Below are 23,320 nucleotides of genomic sequence, written 5' to 3'. Positions count from 1 at the left end.
AAATAAGATGTGAATACAGTGGCCATTGATTGTTTAGTTGCTTGTTTGTATCCATAATTCATTTATATCTAATTCCCTTACAAGAAATAACAGTAGTATATGACACTTCACCGGTACCAGTATCCAGTGTTTATTTCACAGTCACATTGGTTGATTATTTTTGCTAAAAAGTTACTTAATCGATATCGATTTCAACTTAGTGAATCGTATTGGATCGTAATGTTCTAAAAAAAATCACATCGTCCCTGAATTGTATCGGCAACCACAAATTCTGAATCAAATCATTGTTAAAAACAATCCTTACACCCCTACTTAATAATTCAGTATCAAATGTTAATTATTTTTAATAGGTTCAATGAACTACTACTACTACTACAATTAAATTCACAATGAAGCATGGTGATATGGAACACTAGTGGTGAAACTGTTATTTTCCCCATATCAGAAATCAGGGATTATGCAGAGGACATTGGCATTAATCCAGAGACGGAGCCGCATTTCATGTGGTTAGCCAAGGAAGCCATTGTTGCCCCGCTGCCTGCAGGATGGTTGAAGCGGTAAGTCAATGGAAGTTACACAGTTTTCTTTTAGAAAATACTGGCCAATAGGTATTTTTTTACATCCGGGCTATTCAACTACATAATGAAGAGGGCCGCAGTTTCAAGAGCCAGAGGGCTCAGGGGCCGGACATCGGAATTTCACTGTTTCGTTAGAAAGTACCTCCACAGTTTATATTCCTTTGAGACTGTGTTTACTTAATTACAAAGTAAACGCATGGGCTTTCACACTGTACTTTCTACAAATGCATTATTCCTAATTTGCTAATCCTTTCCAGCGTGTGCAGCTAGAGAGATAGTTAACAGCATGAAGAAATAGAAGGTCCAGAAGTTTTGTTAATTATTCTTTTGAATTAGTTTCTTTCCCCAGTTTTACTTCTTTAAACTTCTTCTTTCATTTAGGTTTGTTAGACTGAAAATATAAACATAAAATAAACATTACAAAATACTGAAAATAAAAACATAAAACAAACATTACAAAATACTGAAAATATAAACATAAAATAAACATTACAAAAGTATAATGTATCTTCTTTATTCTACTTAATAAAGTCTGTTATGTATTTTACATAAATAAAATAGATTTTAATAGGTTTAGTGTTAATACATCAACACAATCAACTACAGATGACTATAGAAATTAAACCTTGCACACAATGACTGGCTCTACACAACCTAAGGTGTAGAGTTATCTTCCTCTACTGGTAAAATTTAGCGCTACATGTATTAATTAAACAAGCTTTGCTCAGACAAATAACAACACTACCACAAATACAAAAGACATCACAAAGTCAGCAATTTCAATTCAAACCAAACTCAATATCTTTATGCACAATATATACTTACAAATATTTGACCAAGTTTAGTGATGAAGCTTACACGTGTGGATTTCTATTGTTATTGCTGGTCTGGAACAGTGTCCACTGCTTAAAATGTCCAAAACAAAAAACAATGACTCGAGCACTGGCTTAGGGCAGAACATTCCTACTTTTTTTACAGTCGCTGTCAAAAGTCACATTTTTGCAATTTATGTAGATTTTTTTTTCCAGGGTGAATTGTAATATTTTTTTAGTAGTCTTCTTCCAGTCACCCCACTGCTGTGTCATTGTGCCACAATGTTGCCCCCTGCAGGGTGGTGTGAGTACTGCATTCATGAGCAAACTTAGTTTGAAAGGTTTCATCAAGCCTATTTGGGTGATGTTATTTGGCCCGTCGGCCGCTAGTTTTCTAAACCTGCTTTACATACTGGATATGTTGAATATTGAATGGACAGGAAAGTTCCCTTATCTATTCCTATTGTTTAAAGCAGGTTTCCTCAAACTTGTTGACATTGGGGCCACATTGGGTTAAAATAATTTGGCTGGGTGCCGGACTATCTGTGTGTGTGTGTGCGTGTATATATATATATATATATATATATATATATATATATATATATATATATATATATATATATATATATATATATATATATATATATATACACATGCATATATATATACATACATACATACATACATACATATATACATATATATATATATATATATATATATATACATACATACACACACACAAAATCAGTGAAGTTGGCACGTTGTGTAATTCGTAAATAAAAACAGAATACAATGATTTGCAAATCCTTTTCGACTTATATTCAATTGAATAGACTGCAAAGACAAGATATTTAATGTTCGAACTGAGAAACGTAATTTTTTTTTTGCAAATAATCATTAATTTAGAATTTAATGGCAGCAACACATTCCAAAAAAGTGGGCACAGGGGCATTTTTACCACCTTTCCTTTAAACAACGCTCTGTAAACGTTTGGGAACTGGGGAGACCAAATTTTGAAGCTTTTCAGGTGGAATTCTTTCCCATTCTTGCTTGATGTACAGCTTAAGTTATTCAACAGTCCGGGGTCTCCGTTGTGGTATTTTAGGCTTCATATTGTGCCACACATTTTCAATGGGAGATATGTCTGGACTACAGGCAGGCCAGTCTAATACCTACACTCTTTTACTATGAAGCCACGCTGTTGTAACACATGGCTTGGTATTGTCTTGCTGAAATAAGCAGGGGCGTCCATGATAATGTTGCTTGGATGGCAACATATGTTGCTCCAAAACCTGTATGTACCTTGCAGCATTAATGGTGCCTTCACAGATGTGTAAATTACTAATACACCCCCATACCATCACAGATGCTGGCTTTTGAACCTTGCGCCTATAACAATCTGAATGGTTCATTTCCTCTTTGGTCCGGAGGACACGACGTCCACAGTTTTGAAAAACAATTTGAATGTGGACTCGTCGGACCACAGAACACCTTTCCACTTTGCATCAGTCCATCTTAGATGAGCTCGGGCCCAGCGAAGCCAGTGGCGTTTCTGGGTGTTGTTGATAAATGGCTTTCGCTTTGCATAGTAGAGTTTTAACTTGCACTTACAGATGTAGCAACAAACCGTAGTTACTGACAGTGGTTTTTTGAAGTCTTCCTGAGCCCATGGGGTGATATCCTTTACACACTGATGTCGCTTTTTGATGCAGTACCGCCTGATGGATCGAAGGTCCGTAATATCATTGCTTACGTGCAGTGATTTCTCCAGATTCTCTGAACCTTTTGATGATATTACGGACCGTAGATGGTACAATCCCTAAATTCCTTGCAATAGCTCGTTGAGAAATGTTGTTTTTAAACTGTCGGACAATTTGCTCATGCATTTGTTCACAAAGTGATGACCCTCGCCCCATCCTTGTTTGTAAATGACTGAGCATTTCATGGAAGCTGCTTTTATACGCAATCATGGCACCCACCTGTTCTCAATTAACCTGTTCACCTGTGGGATGTTCCAAATAAGTGTTTGATGAGCATTCCTTAACTTTCTCAGTTTTTTTGGAGCTTGTGCCAGCCTTTTTGAAACTACTGCAGGCATCAAATTCCAGTTTTCCAGTTTGAACGTTAAGTATCTTGTCTTTGCAGTCTATTCAATTGAATATAGGTTGAAAAGGATTTGCAAATCATTATATTTTGTTTTTATTTACGATTTACACAACGTGCCTACTTCACTGGTTTTGGGGTTTGTATATATATACGTGTGTGTGTGTGTGTGTGTGTGTGTGTGTGTGTGTGTGTGTGTGTGTGTGTGTGTGTGTGTGTGTGTGTGTGTGTGTGTGTGTGTGTGTGTGTGTGTGTGTGTGTGTGTGTGTGTGTGTGTGTGTGTATATACATACTGTACATATATATACATAATGTGTGTGTGTGTGTGTGTGTGTGTGTATATATATATATATACGCGGTATGGCGTAGTGGGTAGAGCAACCGTGCCAGAAACCTGAGGGTTGCAGGTTCGCTCCCCGCCTCTTACCATCCAAAATCGCTGCCGTTGTGTCCTTGGGCAGGACACTTCACCCTTGCCCCCGGTGCCGCTCACACCGGAGAATGAATGATGAATGAATGAGTTGTAAAAAGGAATGATGGGTTCTCACTTCTCTGTGAAGCGCTTTGAGTGTCTAGAAAAGCGCTATATAAATCTAATCCATTATTATTATTATTATATGTGTGTGTGACTTGTGTAAATATATGTTTACATATACATATGTATTTGTTTGTGTGTATATATATATATTTATATATGTATACATATATGCATATACAGTCGTGGTCAAAAGTTTACATACACTTGTGAAGGACATAATATCATGGCTGTCTTGAGTTTCCAATCATTTCTACAACTCTTATTTTTTTGTGATAGTGATTGGAGCACATACTTGTTCGTCACAAAAAACATTTGTGAAGTTTGGTTCTTTTATGAATTTATTATGGGTCTACTGAAAATTGAACCAAATCCGCTGGGTCAAAAGTATACATACAGCAACATACGTGATCAATTTTGGTGAAAAAGTTACAATCAAATCAAATTAGCTTCATGGCATGGCCTCTTAACTTCATGTGAATGATTATGATTGACGACACCTGTTGACTTCTCTGAGACCATTTAAATAGGGCTCATGTGATGCAGTCATTAGACTCGGTAACAAACGCGACAGTGGGAAAGTCAAAGGAACTCAGCACAGATCTGAAAAAATGAATCATTGACTTGAACAAGTCAGGAAAGTCACTTGGACCCATTTCAAAGCAGCTTAAGGTCCCAAGAGCAACTGTGCAGACAATTGTTCGTAAGTATCAGAATCAGAATCAGAATCAGAATAGTTGTATTGCCATTGTTTGAGAACGGGTTCACAAACTAGGAATTTTTCTTGGTGCAAACGTGCGACATAAAACACATATAACACATATTTGGTAATAAAAAGAGCTGTGACTGAGCTATCAGATAGACTTAGAAGGAATTCAAGGAATTCAAGGAGCTGCTGTTAGGAGTTATTGTTCATTTGCCTGATGGCCGAGGGGAAAAACTGTTCAGGTGGCAGGAGGTGTGGGTCGGGATGGAGCGTAGTCTCCTGCCTGACGGGAGAGGGGAGAATAGTGTGTGTCCAGGGTGAGAAGTCAGCTGTGATCCGACCCACACGCCTCCTGGTCCTGGAGGAGAACAAGTCCTGGAGGGATGGGAGCTTGCAGCCAATCACCTTCTCAGCAGCACGTACGATGCGTTGCAGTCTATTCTTATCCTGGACTGTAGCGCCGGGGAACCACACTGTGATGGAGGAGGTCAGGATGGACTCTATGATGGCTGAGTAAAACTGCACCAGCATCTCGGTCGGCACCTTAAGTTTCCTCAGCTGCCGCAGGAAGTACATCCTCTGCTGGGCCTTCTTGATGAGGGAGCTGATGGTCAGCTCCCACTTGAGGTCCTGGGTGATGGTGGTGCCCAAGAAACGGAAGGAGTCCACAATGGGGACGGGGGTGGGAGAGTCAATCAGGGTGAGGGGGGATGGTGGGGCTGTGACTTTCCTAAAGTCCATGATAATCTCCACTGTTTTCTGGGCGTTCAGCTCCAGGTTGTTGAGGCTGCACCAGCCCTGAGGAGTACCAGTGTTTGTGGTTCGACTGTCCGAGACAATCTTCCCCAGCCGTACGTGCTGTCTTCAGTCTGTCAGGAAGTCATTAATCCAACTGCAGAGGGAGTCGGGCACGCTGAGCTGGTAGAGCTTGTCTCGTAGCAGTCCAGGGAGGATGGTGTTGAAGGCAGAGCTAAAGTCCACAAACAGGATCCTAGCGTAGGTTCCTGGGGAGTCCAGATGCTCCAGGATGAAGTGGAGGGCCAGGTTCACTGCATCATCCACAGACCTGTTGGCTCTGTAGGCGAACTGCAGTGGGTCCAGGAGGGGGCGGTGATGTCCTTGAGGTGGGGCAGGACCAAGCGCTCAAAGGACTTCATGACCACAGACGTCAGCGCGACCGGCCTGTAGTCATTTAGTCCTGTGATCCATGCTTTCTTGGGGACAGGGACAATGGTAGAGGTCTTAAAGCAGGACGGCACGCGGCATAGCTCCAGAGAGGTGTTAAAAATGTCAGTGAAGACAGGAGCCGCACAGTGTCTGAGAGTGGAGGGGGAGACACCATCCGGCCCGGGAGCCTTCCGCGTATTCAGCTTCAAGAACTGCCGGCGTACATCCTCTTCTTTGATGGAGAGGGTCTTTACAGTCTTATGATGTTTTTGGAGTCCTTTGAGTCCTTTAACTCCTTTAATGAAGTGCTGGCATTGGTGGGGAGGGTGATGGTGGGGGGAGCATGGCTTTGATGAGCTGAAGGCCGTTCATGACGACAGTAATGTGTGTTGAGGCCCTGAGCGAGAGTCCGGTCATTCAGGACCTGGGGGGTTTTGGGCTTATAGTTCGTAAGGGCCCTTAGACCTCTCCAAACTGCCGCAGAATCATTGGAGCGGAACTGTTCCTGTAGACAGTTAGAGTACACAGATTTAGCTTTCTCCACTTCCCTGGTGAAGTGGTACTTCGCTTCTCTGTATGTACTTCGGTCCCCGCTTCTCCACGCAGCCTCCTTCTTCTTGCGCAGCTGTCGGAGCTTGGGTGTGAACCAGGGCTTGTTGTTGTTATAACAAACCCTGGTGCGCGTTGGAATGATGCGCGCCTCATTGAACTGTATGTATGAGGTCACAGTGTCCGTATACTCGTCCAGATTGTTCGTGGCCGCTCCAAATGCCTCCCAGTCTGTCGTTTCCCAACAAGCACGCAACTCGTCCACAGACTCGGCGGTGAAACACTTAATGTTCCTCATAACAGGTTTAGCCAGTTTCAGTCTCTGTCTGTATGAAGGGATTAAGTGCACCATCACGTGATCTGATAGTCCAAGAGCAGCGCGCGGGACTGCATGAAAAGCCTTGCTCAATGTAGTGTAGCAGTGATCCAGTGTGTTCTCCTCTCTGGTCGGGCATTTAATAAACTGTCTATACTTTGGTAATTCCTGGCTCAAATTTCCCTTGTTAAAGTCACCAAGCACGATAACAAGAGTCAGGAAAAGACCGTTCCACATGTAAGACCTGTCCTGCGAGCGCGCGCTGAGCGTCACGCACGTCCGCGCCGGGCGGGATGTAAACAGCCACAATAATAAATGAAACAATCTCACGCGGTGAGTAAAAGGGCTTACAGTGGATGAAGAAATATTCCAGAGAAGAAGAACAGTGTCTGGAAATCACTGTCACGTCTGTACACCAGCTATTGTTGATAAAGAAGCAGAGTCCACCGCCTCTTTTTTTGCCAGAGAGCGCCGCGTCTCGGTCCGCGCGGAGAAGATGAAAGCCCTCCAGTTGAAGCGCGCTGTCCGGGACACTTGCGCTCAGCCAAGTCTCCGTGAAACACAACACACAGGATGAGGAGAAGTCCTTGTTCCTTCTCATCAGCAACGCTAGCTCGTCCATCTTGTTGGCAAGTGAGCGGACGTTGGAGAGGAAGATGCCTGGTATAGGCGTGCGTAATCCCCGTCCGCGAAGACGGACAAGTCCGCCCGCTCTCTTTCCTCTTCGATGCGGTTTCCCTCTTTTGATCACAGAATAGACCAAATCCGCAGCTGACGCTAAGATGACTGGTAACAAGTCCATAGGGATGATGGATCTGATGTTCAGTAGCTCTTCACGGGTGTAAGAGCACCCGGAAACACAATTTATGTACAAAAACAAACAAAACAGAGCGCACGAGAGCACCGAGGCAGCCTTCATCGGCGCCATGATGATTCTTATTGATGATTATTCTTAGTATAAAGTGCATGGCACAGTTTTGTAAATGCCAGGATCAGGAAGAAAACGCAAGCTATCACCTGCTGCTGAGAGAACATTGGTCAGGATGCTCAAGAGTGAACCGAGAACCACCAAAAAGCAGGTCTGCAACGAATTGGAAGCTGCTGGAACACAGGTGTCAGTGTCCACAGTCAAGCGTGTTTTGCATCGCCATGGACTAAAAGGCCACCATGTCAGAAGGAAGCCGTTGCTTCAGATGCAACACCTTAAGGCTTGTCTAAAGTTTGCTGCTGATCACATGGACAAAGGTAAGACCTTCTGGAGGAAAGTTCTGTGGTCGGATGAAACAAAAATTTTGCTGTTTGGCCGCAATACCCAGCAATATGTTTGGAGGACAAAAGGCGAGGCCTTTAATCCCAGGAACACCATGCCTACCGTCAAGCATGGTGGTGGTAGTATTATGCTCTGGGCCTGTTTTGCTGCCAATGGAACTGGTGCTTCACAGAGACTAAATGGGACAATGAAAAAGGAGGATTACCTCCAAATTCTTCAGGACAACCTAAAATCATCAGCCCGGAGGTTGGGTCTTGGGCGCAGTTGAATGTTCCAACAGGACAATGACCCCAAACACATGTCAAAAGTGGTAAAGGAATGGCTAAATCGGGCAAGAATTAAGGTTATAGAATGGCCTTCCCAAAGTCCTAACATAAACCCCATTGAGAACATGTGAACAATGCTGAAGAAACAAATCCATGTCAGAAAAGCAACAAATTTAGCTGAACTGCACCAATTTTGTCAAGAGGAATGGTCAAAAATTCAACCAGAAGCTTGCCAGAAGCTTGTGGATGGCTACCAAAAGCGCCTTATTGCAGTGAAACTTGCCAAGGGAAATGTAACCAAATATTAACATTGCTGTATGTATACTTTTGACCCAGCAGATTTGGTCACATTTTCAGTGGAGCCATAATAAATTCATAAAAGAACCAAAGTTCATGAATGTTTTTTGTGACAAACAAGTATGAGCACTCTATCACACAAAAAACAAGAGTTGTAGAAATTCTTTACAAGTGTATGTAAACTTTTGACCACGACTGTATATATACCGTACATATATGTATAGCAAACGCAACATGAGAAATATCCCACATTTCTCTTTTGAAAAAAAAACAAAAAAACATCTGTACAGCAGATATGGGCATCTACATCAACAATATGATTTGCCTGAGCAGATACACAGGACAGATTTCAAGAAAAAAAATTAGTTTGGGGCGTCCCGTGAGCCAGATTGTGGATGCTTGAGTGCTGGATCCGGCCCATGGGCCGTAGTTAGGGGACTCTTGGTTTAAAGGTTGTATGTAATAACAGTCCACAATAGATGCACTTTTTTATTTATATGAATGCTTAAAATCCGTCCAGGTTTTCAGCAATTTTGTATTTTGGTTACCTTATTTCGTTATACAGGTCAAAATATTAGTTTTCAATGCACTCTGTGATGAATACACAACCTTGAAGGTGTGGAATTGTTTTTTTGTTTAAATGTAATGTATTACACATAAAGGAGTTCAATCACTTTCAGGATTATATAATGCATTGGTTCTGATTTCTTGAAGATACTAAAGCAAGGAAGCCATTTTAAGTGAACGCGTATCAAAAATGTTCATAGACAAGTCAATGTTGTCATTTTTGTTTAACCAAAAAATGTTTCTTTGACTTGATCCCTACAGTGAAGATGAAGGCGGGAAAATTTACTATCACAACTGCCAGTTGAACACATCCATTTGGCAACATCCCAGCAAAGTGCACTACTCCAAGTTGGTGGTTCAGGAGCGTGATCGTATCCAGCCCAAGGCTATTGATGGGACCTCAATGGTGACGAACAAGCAGAAATATAAGAAACAGGAGGAAAGAAAAAGGGTGAAGGACATATTGAAAACACAAGGAGTGAGTAGTTTTCTCCTTGTGTGTTTCGTATAATTCACTTTGATCTTTACACGATCTCTGTAATTACGTGTGTGGGGTGTGGCACACTTTAGGACTCCAAAAACAGTGATCCAGATCCAGTAGAAGATTACCAAGACAATACAAAAACAAGTTTTGGAGACCATGGTTCTGAATCCTCTCAACAACAGGTACAACATGTACTGTTAACTTGGCTTTGGCTATAGTGTTTGCCTTTGTCTATTAAAAGAAGTACTCTAAATCATCATATCAAACTATTTATAAAGCGCTTTTCATACATAAAATAAATGCAATGCAAAGTGATTTACATACTTAAAAGCAATACCCCAATGACCCAGTTCCCCCATTATCGGCACGCACACAAATACCAAACACAAACACACACATACACACAATTATGAACAAATTAATGCATGGCTGAGTACAAAGGAGACATGTGAGTAAACACTATCACAAATAACATCTGCACCAGGATGTCATCAGACCATGGCCACCAGGACGCTGACACAAAGTGCCTCCACAACACGGCCAATAACCCCTGATACAGATGGCTCCTTCTGAGGAACGCTGGAAAATAATAAAACTTGTAAAATAGTAAGAAACACGAGCAAAGATAAAGGATAAAATACAAGTAAAACATATGAAGAAAAAAATTAAATAAAAATAAATATTTTAAAATATATATATATATATATATATATATATATATATATATATATATATATATACAGTACATTTATAAGATATATAAAATATTGCATAACTAATAAAATAAAAAGTAAAGTACTAATGACTTAAATAATAAATATTAGGTAAAAGCCAAATCAAAAAGGTGGTTCTTCAGCCTTCTTTTAGGCTTTAGGCTTTGAGTAGGCCCAAAACAGTGGCCAGATTTTGGTCTTTAATATTATTTATTATTTTTAGACTCCTTAAGTCCCACCTAAACCTAAAGTCACCACCCCACATACACACACTATAGTATACACACTACAGTGTGTATATTAATTAATTTATTAATATGGTTGGAACTGGCTATTGAGGATTTTGCATGCAGCTTTTAATGTCTCCAATATTTTGTATGGAAAAAAACTTTAATAAAGGTTTTAACATTTTAAGGATTCAATTTACATATCTAGATTATAAACCATTACTCTTGCATGTATCTCTTCCATTGATCGGTCATCGTATATGCCGTTTTACGCACGCGTCAGTCTTTCCAACATGATAACCCAGAAGTACAGTAGATGGCACACACTGTCTTTGTTCATCAATAATGTTTTTCCTTCATATTTGAATGTCATTAGGCCTCTTTAGAGGGGCTAAAGGGTCCCTATAATATTCTAATCCCCTTAAATAATTTGGTGTTTTATTTTTTTAAAGTTCTGTTTAGCTGGGGATTTTTTTTTTAAACAGTGCCGACAAATTTAATATAAAGTAGCCATAATATGAGTTTTAATAATCATACAACCGGTCATTATTCATTTGAATAGAATTATAAATCCATCAAGTTTCTCTTTACTTCGTAGTGTAAGGTAGAGATTAGCTGATTCACATTTGATTATCATTAGTGGATGATAAAATGAATACTTAAAATGATATATCAGCATTCTAAATATTACTTTTATTTCCTCCCCTGTCTTTAAAAATTAATGACTCCTCTGTTTTAAACTTTAATCAGGGTTCCTTGAACGCACCACACTTATTTGCTATGAGAGGCAAAATTAAACTTTTGTCAAATGCAACCACAAATATTATTTGTATTTTTTATCTTTCTGTCACTTCCTCTTAGTTCCCAAATGTTGGCGCTGTGTAAGAATGCATAAATGTGAGCTTTGATGGAGTTATGATGTTTGTGTAACAGTTATGCAAATGGGTGTGGGTAGTGTTACCTTCTTAATTTGATTCAAACATTATAATTTAGCTTTAACAACAAAAAAGATTGTATCCAAACTTTGATTACTTTTGTTTTACATACATTTAAATGAAAAAAAATATTAAAATCTTTAAAAAATCTCAGGCCATGAGCTCCCTTATTGGTAGTGGCCCTGAAAAAAGGTAAAGTGTTTATGCAACGGGCCAGCCCTGTCCTCTGTAGTTAACCGTCCTTGGATGGTGCCCCTGAGTTGAAGTGAACCTGAATATATGTATTTCTTCCTTTCATGTGGTGTAAAGCTGTCAGGAGAGTTTTTCTATTCCAGTGATGTTTTAGAGACTGTAGTTGAAGAAGAGCATGGGTATATGAAGTACAAGAAGATCAAAGCAGCTAAAAGGTTAGCGGTTCCCTTTGCTTTTAATGGAAAACAACTTACACAATCACATTTGTCGTCATTGAGAAAGTTGACTCCAGATGAAAGCTATCGTGTCTGACTCACAAAGAGCATTATATTTGTTTTTTGTCAGTTCCCTTCTGTCTACAGCAGCTAATAATAGTCCACAAATCCTTGAGGAGCACCCTGATGAAGAATTTAAGATATCCCAAGAAGGTAGTGTGTGAGTGTGTATACAAATATATACTAATAATCAGTGGCGGGCCGTGCTTTTCCCACCTAGGCCTTCAGTGATGTCCGACTTCAATAAATACCTCTCAAAATACCACAATTGATGTCACCACATGACCATTGCTTGAGAAATACTATACAGATCTTATGAGGTACTGTCAACATTTTAATTGCAAATAACATATTAAACGTGAAAAAATAAAGAAATAAAATATCTGAACTTACATTTCATCGCCGGGACAGCTGAGCCAGCTTCCAGGGTTGGCCGACATCGTCTCACAAGATGTAGTTTTTCTTTAAATATCTTTCTTGAAAATGGCTTTACAAATATATGGGTTGTCTTGTCTAATCATAAAAGATGCAGACGAGGCGTATTGGCTGAGTTCTCAAAGTTTACTCCACAGCGTGCTCATCAAAAACATCCCGCTGCATGTCTACATTCAACAACCTGAACGGGAATACTGCGCATGCTCTTCACTACTGTGGCATGCTGCGTAATGGAGTTCTTATGTTATCTAGCTCATAACATCACTATATATCAGCCTTAGGCCATCTAGAAGGCCTTACTGACAACAACTCGTGATCTGATTGGCTATCGCAACTGTCTGTCAAATGTTTGTGTCTGTTCACTTACAGCGCATAGACGCCTGCATTATTGATTCTGAAGGCTCGAGGCAGATTTCGTACAGCATGGCAACATAAGCTAGCTGAATTCTGATTGGATAAAAACTCTATAACCTAAAAACAACAGCACTGGAAGGAGCATAATATGACATGAAGAGAATATGAATATGAATTCTGATTGGATAAAAACTCTATAACCTAAAAACAACAGCACTGGAAGGAACATAATATGACATGAAGAGAATATGAATACATTTAGATATTTAGGGAAAGTAAATAAAAAAATAATTTAATCTTTAATTATGATAATGATTTCTGGTTATGTTTGGCCCGCAGAGAAGGCCTTGCTAGCCCTGACTGCACACCACTGCTAATAATATATATTCCAATATTCAATCCTCAAACTTACCAACTTTACATCAATACTACTAATTGTCTATGTCTTATACCTCCAATTATTTTTCACTCACAGTATCACAGTTAAGCAAAGTTTGTAGCCATTGTTGTGCGCGACCAGTCTTCCTCTCAGGAAATAGAACACACTGGTCAATCCCAAGTTCTTTTGGATGACATACAGTATATGTTGAGTAAGAAGGACCACTGAGACAGAATAGTACTTGGCCAATTTTTGCTAAAGCTTTAGGAGACCAGTCCTTACAATGCGACAATAGCAGCAGCAAGAAGAGGTCTAAATTCCAACAAAAAGAGTCAGCTTATGTAGAGCGAAAACAGCCCCACCCGCCCAGAAAGAAATACAACTGTTGTTCCAAACAGATAAGGCATTCTCCTCAGAAAGGGAGTATGTTATACCTCTACGAGGACAGTACGGCGCCTTCAAGGTGAAACAAAGAGTTTACTAGCGGACATAAGATAAAAAACCCAAAGTGTTCACATGGGAAAATATTAACTGCTTTAAACAAGACTATGGCTTAAGAAAGACCACTTAAAAAATATATGCATTCTCCACATTCCCCCTTCAGATCTTCCCCAGAAGATCTCTCCTAAAAGAGCAACACTTCTAAAGCCCGCCCTACATTAAAGTAGGTGCTGTTTCGGTTTTCGAGCAAGCAAGCAATAAACAAACCATAGTTACATGGAAGGTGTAGAGGGATGGATGGAGTCAACGTCAATGTTGTCATTGTCAGGGAAGGAAACTAACAGTCCTTGAATGTCACTACTGTGCTGGACCCCCTTCAGCGACACAACAAGCCCAGAAATAGGGTGGGGTTGGCCTTCAACAGCCCTAACAATGATGCGGGTGGAAAGAGTTTAGCACAAGGGGCAACAAAACATCCAGAGAAGACCATAATAGCAAGGAATACTCCAATTGAAATCAGGGTGGATTTGATGAAGTCAGACCATTTACCAAAGTCCTGTGTAACCAATCCTTAGAACACATGATTAGTACGCTCAACCTTCTTAGTGGGAGTGTCAGGGAAAATCACACCTATAAGTGGGAGGTTCTCAGCATCAAAGTACGGCACCTTCAAGGTGAAACAAAGAATCTACTAGTGTACATAAGATAGAAAACCCAAAGTGTTCACATGGGAAAATATTAGCTGCTTTAAACATGACTATAGAATAAGCTTTAAACATGACTATAGAATAAGAAATAACACTTAAAAATATATGCATTATCCACACCATCTTAATGTGTCTCAGCCAAAGGCTGGTATATTTTTAGCCACTACTTCAAGAATGATAGTTTTCAGATCTTTCCAGATGTGGTTGCACTGGAGTTTACTTTAAAGTACAGTAATACTCCCTCTGGATAAGTATCAGAGATCATGGTACAAGAGAGGAGCATGACTTTAACAATCATTGATCGGATCTTAATTTGTTAATGGCAACAAACCGAAAACAAGTAACAGATAGTGAAATGCGTGTTTTTGTATTTTTTAATACTCTTAATCAGTGATTCTCAAACTTGGGCGGGCTCTACCTAATGGTACGCTAAACTATGTATAATGTTACACTGGCTAAAATATTAAATATACTCGTTGAATAAAACCTCTCTTGTTTTTATTGAATACTTAGGCCTACTACGCTATTGTATTTCAATGTTGGTAGTTAGTAAAAAAAAAAGTTTGAGAACCACTTCTCTAAATTGTATGACTTTAGGGGTAGTTTGCCTTAGGGGACCTATTATAATTTAATATTTTCAGACTTATAAATGTTGGATACTCGTGTTAAACAATGCTAAAGCGTCAAATCATAAGGTTCCTGTATTTACACGTGAGGCTCCAAGCCGTTTTGGATGTCTCTGAATGCTGTGTTTTGCAACCGTGTTTCAACATATTGACGTCAATGGGTGCCGGACGTACTTTTATTGGTATTCTAGTACCGGAATACCTCAACTTGAGAGCTCAATTCGTTCCACAACTGTAACTCGTAACTCAAAATTCTGGTATCGCTAATCAGCTCCGCCCATTGAAATTACTCAATCAGTTTAATCCTTCTTTGGTCCCTCTCAAAACACCTCAATTTTAACATGTTACATGCCTTTTAAAACAAGAACAAACTTGGATCGTTGTTTCTGTTGCATACAGACGTCTTTGATTGTCAGACCAGAGAAGTCAGAGTTGACAGCAAGCTGTGTCTGTGTACCAGAGTCATGCTCAACTGTTTGTTGAGTCAGGGCTAGACAGAACAAACTGAAACACGGCAATGACAGCTTCTCAATATTTTCATGGATATATGTCCGTGTTTTGAACTGGTCTGGTGGCTGCATACTGCGCAGTCTGGCTGGGGCTTGTGTGTTGTGGAGTAAAAGTGTTGTTGCGAGGCTGACTCACCAGGGAGGCTGCTAACAAGTACGACAGGTTTTAATGGTTTGTTTCTCTGATTTGGTCGTCCGCTTCTTGTCCTTCTCAGTAAACGTTCTCAATTCTGGTGGTTGGGGGCAGGATTGGACAAATACTACAACTGGCGGTGAAGGGGTTCATAAGTAAAGTTATGCTCGCAACTTAAAGAATAACAAAAATCCAAGCAATAGCTCGTATCCCAAATTACTCGTGAATTGAGGTACCACCATGTTCCCGGCCAGCCCGTTCCTCCTGCTGCTTCAAACTGTGCCCAGACTGTTGTTAGAAGCCTTCCGTGTCATGTTCTCTTGTCCCATGCCTTCCCGCCTGTCCTGCTGTCTTTTGTATTAATTTGTCCACGACATGACTGGGAAATCTGGGCCAGTACAGAGTTGGATTAGTTGCTAAACTGCTGCTCAAAGACCGCACCTTTGCGATATTACTACTTGGTTGAAGAACCTCTAAAGAAAGCAGTAAATCACAATCTATCAGTGTCCTAATAGTTTTTATTTTGTGTAAGAGTGGTTGTCTGTGTAACATCAGTGTACAGACAGCGAGCTAATGTGAAGTTTTCAATCAAGCTGTGATAGGTTTACCGCAGAAATATTGTATAGATGGGAATAAAGCATTATTTTCATATAATCGTGGCATGCGCACAATGACACCGATGTGAAACATGTGGCGAGATATACAATGTTGTTTATTTTCAACCATGTCTCAAAAATAAAACCCATTAATACCCGTCTTTAAGATACTGTATACATTTCAACAATGGGTGGAGAATGTGATTTGCATCTAAAAAACCAGCCCCTTAAAACAAACCATTTTGCAGGCAAAAATGGGCTTCAAATATGACTGTGGAGCAATATTCACGCATAATTTACACCAAAGAATAACCAATAGATATCAAAATCATACGGAAGTGTGTTAAATGTAGATTATAACTGAAAAGTGCCCCTTTAAAATGATGTACTGTATTTACAATACTACCTAATTCACAATCATATTCATGCTAATTTGTATGTTTTTCTCTTCATTATCAGACATCAAGGAATATGCACAGGACATTGGTATTGATCCAGAGACGGAGCCGGAGCTTATGTGGCTTGCCAAGGAGGCAATGTTTGCCCGACTGCCTCCAGAGTGGGTTGCTTTGTAAGTGTATGAACAGCACTCTCCTGTATCTTACAGCAAATAAACATTGCCCAAAAAAAGCACTAAAAGCATACTTTCTTAAATTGTCTCAGGAAAAGCAAGATACTTACCACATTCTATCACACCATCATTCTATATGAACTACTATATACAGTAACCTTTTAGAGGTGTACTTAATTTGGCATTCTCTAAACTTTGAAATGCGCTTTTTGCTATTCTTTAACAAGGGGCTGAATGGCAAAAACCTGAATTTTTCTGTCGCCTTGCGTCTGTGTTACAACCTGACGATTACACTCTAAGCTTAACTGCTTCTTCTGGTGCCTCTGTTGTGCAAAAAGTACTCAAACATTGAACAGTTGGACATGTGCATCAGATTCCAAACCCACAGTTATCAATGAAATGATTTGCAAATGTCAAGAATATTAATTAACAAAAAATGTGTAAAATATTTTTTTTTTCCAAGATAATTGCTTAATCCGTGTGCTTCTACCTCAAGTTGAGGGTTGATGGATGAAGTCTCGCTGGGGTACGAGAAAAGCGAGAGGGATGCGTCGGCCAATAGGCCAACAACAGTTTACTGTATGGGGGCACTTCAGTGTAAGCTCATGAGTAAAATCTAAAATAAAGTGTTTTATTTAGTAGGGCTGCATTTTAGTCAAATCCAATTTGCTACATTTTGCCCCTAATCAAAGACTACGTTTACACTGCAGACTGAAGTGGCCCAAATCAGATTTTTTTTAAATCAGATTTTTTCCATCTGATTGTTGACACTGCAAGTAAAATATGATTTTTATCAGATTCCAGTGTAAACGCGCACAGGGCCCAATGTGGCCCAAATGTGGCCTCGACATCACTTACATGTGCAGTTTGCTAATGTGAAAACAACGAAGGGAGGAAGTTGCTACTACTACAAAAAAAAAAAAAAAAAGTCGCCACCACAGATAAAATTAGTGTTTTTTTATACGTGTAAATAAATTAAAGTAATATAATTTATGAATGGATCTATATAGTGTAATATATTTGGGAGGGTTGTAATCTTTTTATGGCTGTTAAGTAGAGGAAACACGGACATTATCGTGGATCTACGGGAGCTTTATTTTTCAACTCACATGTCCTTCAACAATCGCTATTCCTATAGAATCAGAATATATATTCATATATTAAATATAGCCTATTGTTCAAGCACTATTGACAAGTAATGCACCGAAAATTTGCTGGTGGGTCTGGGGCAGTTTTCCCGTCCAGTTGCGGGGAGTCTCTGGGCCCCTCTGGGCGGGGCTTTTCGCCTTTATGCCCGTGTTGGATGTGGTCTTTCGTTGGTTTGGGGGCTTGCTGTCCCCTGCTTCTCCCATGCCTTGTCCTCTGCCATGCGCGTCTGTCTATGGCCTGCTGCTGGCCCTGCTGGGCGGCTCTGGGGTTCCTGTCGCCGGCCTGGCTGTGAGGGGCCGATGGTCTCTTGTTCCTTGGGTGCCGCACATACTAGGAGACAAATATATTGTACATACAAATAAACTGTATATACTCACATACACACAATTATTCATACATGTATACATACATACATACATACTGTATGCCCACACATAGGTACCTACGATCCCACATACATACACAAATACAGTACATACCTACACACTCAAGGTACATACATCCACATGCATATTCACTGTAGAATCATACATATACACATACTGTATATATACAAGCGTATATATACATACAGTGACGCATATAATCACGTTTCTTTAAACTTATATTAACGTTGTTCCACTAGGGGAAACTGGGTAACACATGGCACACTGACAAAGCTTAATCTATTGTTACTATAACAATCTACAAGGATTAATACATTACACTCCTCTTTCTTCCCCTCCACTTATCTGCTTTCTTCTGTATTTCAAGTTATCATTACATATATGTATTGTTACATTTGAAACAATTGTATTGTTGATAATAGAAGTAATTATTATTATTCATTATTCATATTATTATATATATTGGTATTTGTACTGCTCCATTTGTAGTGTAATTTCTGTGTTAATATTTGCTTCACTAACTATCACATTTCGTATCGTATTTGCTGATGCTGTTCTGTTGTTGATGTTATTGTTATTGTTGTGTTTGTTGTTCTTGGCCCCGGAATTTCCCCCTCTCTTCCTTTTTCTCTCTTTCTATCCCCTCCTGCTCCGGTCAGCTGCGCCAAATAATAATATAAATCCATTTAATAAAGTCAAATACAAATAAGGCAACAAGAAAAGTATCCCACACACTTCTCTTTTGTAAAGTAAATCTGTACAGCTGATACATGCATCTACATCAACAATATGATGGTTTAGCAAGGTCCTTGGATCGGCCTTTCCCACTCTGGGGGAGTAACGTTCTTGTTTGTCCAATCAAGTCCAATTTTTTTTATCCACAATTAACTCCCTGAAAACGTTTTGTTTTGCTCAAACTGCTATTAAAGAGGAACTGCACTTTTTTGGAATTGTGCCTATTGTTCACAATCATTATGACAGAAAAGAAGACAAAAGTTGTTTTTTTTCTTTTGCAGTCTAACAAGTCTAAAAATAGTCTCGTTCTAGGTGGCTAGCAATGTAGCTAATGGTAGCAATCAATTCTACATCTATCTCACTTTAAAAATGCTTTCAGAGACCGTTAACAATACTTAATTTACGTTCCGTAACCTGTATGATAACCAAGCTGTAGTGACATTGATATTGTAAGAGAAAACACTGAATAACTCTTTTTGTAGAGTCGTAACACATCGGCGTGCTTTGATATTAGCCGTAAGAGCTAACTACGGCAAGAGATAAGCTAGCCTCTAAGCCAGCATGAAATGCCTTTGGGTTTGTAATGCACAAAACTGAGATAGAACACCAATCTGTATTGACTGAAAAATATGAACAATCATATTGCAGTATCTGGACAGTTTCAGTCCACATTTCATGTTTTGTTTGTACAAAGCTGAGCTAGCCAAGCGTATGTACTGTAGTTGTAATGATACGCATGACGTGCTGCGTGTATCATGATCGATGTTAAAGTATGACTCACTCGATGCACAGTTGTTCGTCTGGCCCGGGATGTTTCCTGTTGATTTTGGGTAAGCATACCATTAATGTCAAAATAGCCTGTCTCCAAATTCCACATTTGCAGCTTCGAGTCGCTTTCACCTCACTCTTATCGTTTCACCTTCTTCCTTGTGTTCGCTTCTATAAGTAGTAGTTCATCCTCAGTATATTTAGCTTAAACAATAAAAGGTTGTGAACCCTCATTTGTCCAAAAATAGTCATCTTTGTTGTCTGTTACCAAGCCTGCCATGATTACAACACACACGTGTTGGATTCCGGAAGTAGGAACAAACATTTGTTGCCAAAAGTAAGATGTGCGCTGCTATGGAAACAGAAATCAATGCGCGTAAGAAATCAGTCCCGGAAATGATTAAAATGATCAGAATACAGTAAATATTAAACATTCTATATATATATTGTTATGAATGTGTCTGTTATTACATTATATACAGCAGTGGTTCTCAAATGGGGGTACGCGTACCCCTGGGGGTACTTGAAGGTATGCCAAGGGGTACGTGAGATTTTTTTTAAATATTCTAAAAATAGCAACAATTCAAAAATCCTTTATAAATATATTTATAGAATAATACTTCAACAAAATAAATGTTTAGAATTAAGTTCATGAATCTAGATGGATCTCTATTACAATCCCCAAAGAGGGCACTTTAAGTTGATGATTACTTCTATGTGTAGATATCTTTATTTATAATTGAGTCACTTGTTTATTTTTCAACAAGTTTTTAGTTATTTTTATATCTTTTTTTCTAAATAGTTCAAGAAAGACCACTACAAATGAGCAATATTTTGCACTGTTATACAATTTAATGAATCAGAAACTGATGACATAGTGCTGTATTTTACTTTTTTTTTCTCTTTTTTTTCAACCAAAAATGCTTTGCTCTGATTAGGGGGTACTTGAATTAAAAAAATGTTCACAGGGGGTACATCACTGAAAAAAGGTTGAGAACCACTGATATACAGTATACACTTGCAGTGTTATAAAACGTTGCTGGAGGGCTTTGAAGGCTACAACGGTGACTCCCATTAGCCGCATCTTTCAAGCGTTTTTTTATCATTGTTAAAATACTTTAAAAAAAACACAAAAAAACGTGTATTCTTCTCTCTCATAATGACTGTGAATGATGGGCAACGTTCCCAAAAAAATGCAGTTTCTCTTTAAATAGTAATGAACCAGAGCTTTTGAACAATAATGCAGTCTAAATCGAATTTGTCAATATAAAAAGTATATAAATAATAATCATAGTTGCATATTACTTACATAAATGTATCCGCATTAAGGGTGTGCTTCTCTACCTTAAATGGCGATTTGATATGCATCTATCCAGATACATGGGTTACGATACAGTTCACTAATACAATACTTTTTGTACATTGGTTATAACACCACAGTAACACAAGTGCAAAATACGTAAGTGACACCACGTAAACTTTAATGTGGAACCTCAAATACTTTTCATAGTACCATTCTACTTGTTACTGTGCAGCTAAGTCTTTATCTTTAGCACAATGAACAGTGAAGTAGATGCTGCGATTGCCTCGCAGAGTTGTGGCTAAATTGAGGCTGGAAGTCTTTCAAATCAGTGTCCTTGTCTCGCCAGTTGGTAGAGCTGCTAGCATTACCATCCCTAGCTCCCTCATCGCCGGCTTGAGTGTCTTCATCCCGTCACAATAGGTGGGTGCTCAGACTAGTCGCGCAGTCGCCACTTAATCACTGTTTTCCAAACGTTACAAATGGCCATACTTTTATCCAACTGACCATTCTTCTAAAAAAAAATAAATAGAAGCGTTACCACACTGTAGATTTAATATTCGGGGGTGCATTGTTTGTACACTCTTTCGGTGCTGTTTGCCATGTTGCTTTGTTACTGTCTGTCGCAAACGAGAACGATACTCTCGTATTACGTTATCACAGAAGTCTCGCAAGATTAGAGTGACCATATTTGGTAGCAGAGCTCCAATCAACCGATTCATGACTTTCCAATCGGACATCGACCGATCCGTACTACATATAGATCGATTTAGGGGCTAGCCAAACAATGTATTTATATCTCTAAAGTTAAAATCGGTTTTCGATTTGTACCTATTAATTTTTACATACCTAATCTGAATCAATCAAATTTACTGCGTCATGAAATATACTTAATGAAATATTGTGGCCATTAAGTGTCGCCAAAAAAAAACAATTACCACTCCACTTCAACTTAAAGGGGAACCACACATTTTCTAAAATGTTGCCTATTATTCACTATCCTTGAATCCGATGGAGCCAATGGGAGTCGCTCTGTTATTATTTTTAACATGCGTCAAAACAGCAACTTGGAATTTGGGACATGCCCTGCATGAGCAGGTTAAAGTGGTGTTCTTTTGTGTTTATGTTGTGTTACGGTGCGGATGTTCTCTCAAAATGTGTTTGTCATTCTTGTTTGGTGTGGGTTTACAGTGTGGCGCATATTTGTGACCTGTGACCAGTGTGACCTGTATGACTGTTGATCAAGTATGCCTTGCATTTACTTGTGTGTGTGAAAAGCCGTAGATATTATGTGATTGGGCCGGCACGCAAAGGCAGTGCCTTTAAGGTTTATTGGCGCTCTGTACTTCTCCCTACGTCCGTGTTCCACTCCGTACAGCGGTGTTTTAAAAAGTCATACTTTTTACTTTTTGAAACCATCCATCCATCCATCCATTTTCTACCGCTTGTCCCTTTTGGGGTCGCGGGGAGTGCTGGAGCCTATCTCAGCTGCATTCGGGCGGAAGGCGGGGTAAACCCTGGACAAGTCGCCACCTCATCATAGGACCAACACTTATAGACAGACAACATTCACATTCACACACTAGGGCCAATTTTTAGTGTTGTCAATCAACCTATCCCCAGGTGCATGTCTTTGGAGGTGGGAGGAAGCCGGAGTACCCGGGGGGAACCCGCGCAGTCACAGGGAGAACATGCAAACTCCACAAAGAAAGATCCCGAGCCCGGCAGCCCGATATTATCGGACATCCTTAATCACAATACTCACTTTTCCCTTCAACAACAACTTCTACTACTACTAAGCATGCAGACTTCAGGAGAGACAACAAATATTACTTATATAAACTACAAACATAATAAAACAATCACTTAATCTGCAATGTCTGCTCTCACGGCGATCTAACCGTTCAGATGAAGAATTAATTATAATCCGCATGAAGGGTTAAAAAAAGCTGCCCCAAACGATAGTCTTCTCCTGTCCTTCTCTTGCCATCCCTGGGTTTCAGTTGGATGTCAAAGTTTACGAACTTCTCGGTTTATGGCCGCAACCTTCTACCATATAAGTGTAAGGCATGATTTGTAACCTAAAAATAACATTGACCGACTCAGAGGCGATGCAGCAGCTAACCGGCTCAGTATGTCAATATAGCAGAATAAGTTAGTTAGCGCTATCTGTAATCACGGTGCAGCTAAAAGTAGTTTGTCTGCGATAGAGCTCATAATAATACTTGGTTAATAT

The 23,320-nt window shown here is 39.5% G+C and overlaps 1 protein-coding gene across 10 annotated transcripts in view; it reads left to right on the top strand.

Annotated features, from left to right (window-relative positions):
* LOC133663517 (trichohyalin-like) overlaps nucleotides 1-23,320 on the top strand; it is a 70,356-nt gene that overhangs the window by 8,788 nt on the left and 38,248 nt on the right. For 7 of the 10 annotated variants that reach the window (XM_062068032.1, XM_062068031.1, XM_062068039.1 and 4 more), the window contains exons 2-7: nucleotides 446-557; nucleotides 9,431-9,647; nucleotides 9,740-9,835; nucleotides 11,838-11,935; nucleotides 12,066-12,148; nucleotides 16,635-16,746. In XM_062068032.1, coding sequence (XP_061924016.1) covers nucleotides 446-557; nucleotides 9,431-9,647; nucleotides 9,740-9,835; nucleotides 11,838-11,935; nucleotides 12,066-12,148; nucleotides 16,635-16,746 — 718 coding nt within the window. Of the gene's footprint in view, nucleotides 1-445; nucleotides 558-9,430; nucleotides 9,648-9,739; nucleotides 9,836-11,837; nucleotides 11,936-12,065; nucleotides 12,149-16,634; nucleotides 16,747-23,320 lie in introns of those variants that run through there. The other 3 variants (XM_062068033.1, XM_062068040.1, XM_062068041.1) reach the window with 3 other exon arrangements.

This window comes from Entelurus aequoreus, linkage group LG13 (genome assembly GCF_033978785.1).
Source record: "Entelurus aequoreus isolate RoL-2023_Sb linkage group LG13, RoL_Eaeq_v1.1, whole genome shotgun sequence".
NCBI lineage: Eukaryota > Metazoa > Chordata > Actinopteri > Syngnathiformes > Syngnathidae > Entelurus > Entelurus aequoreus.
The sequence above is the reverse complement of the archived record's forward strand: the minus strand, read 5'-3'. Positions and strand labels throughout refer to the sequence as shown.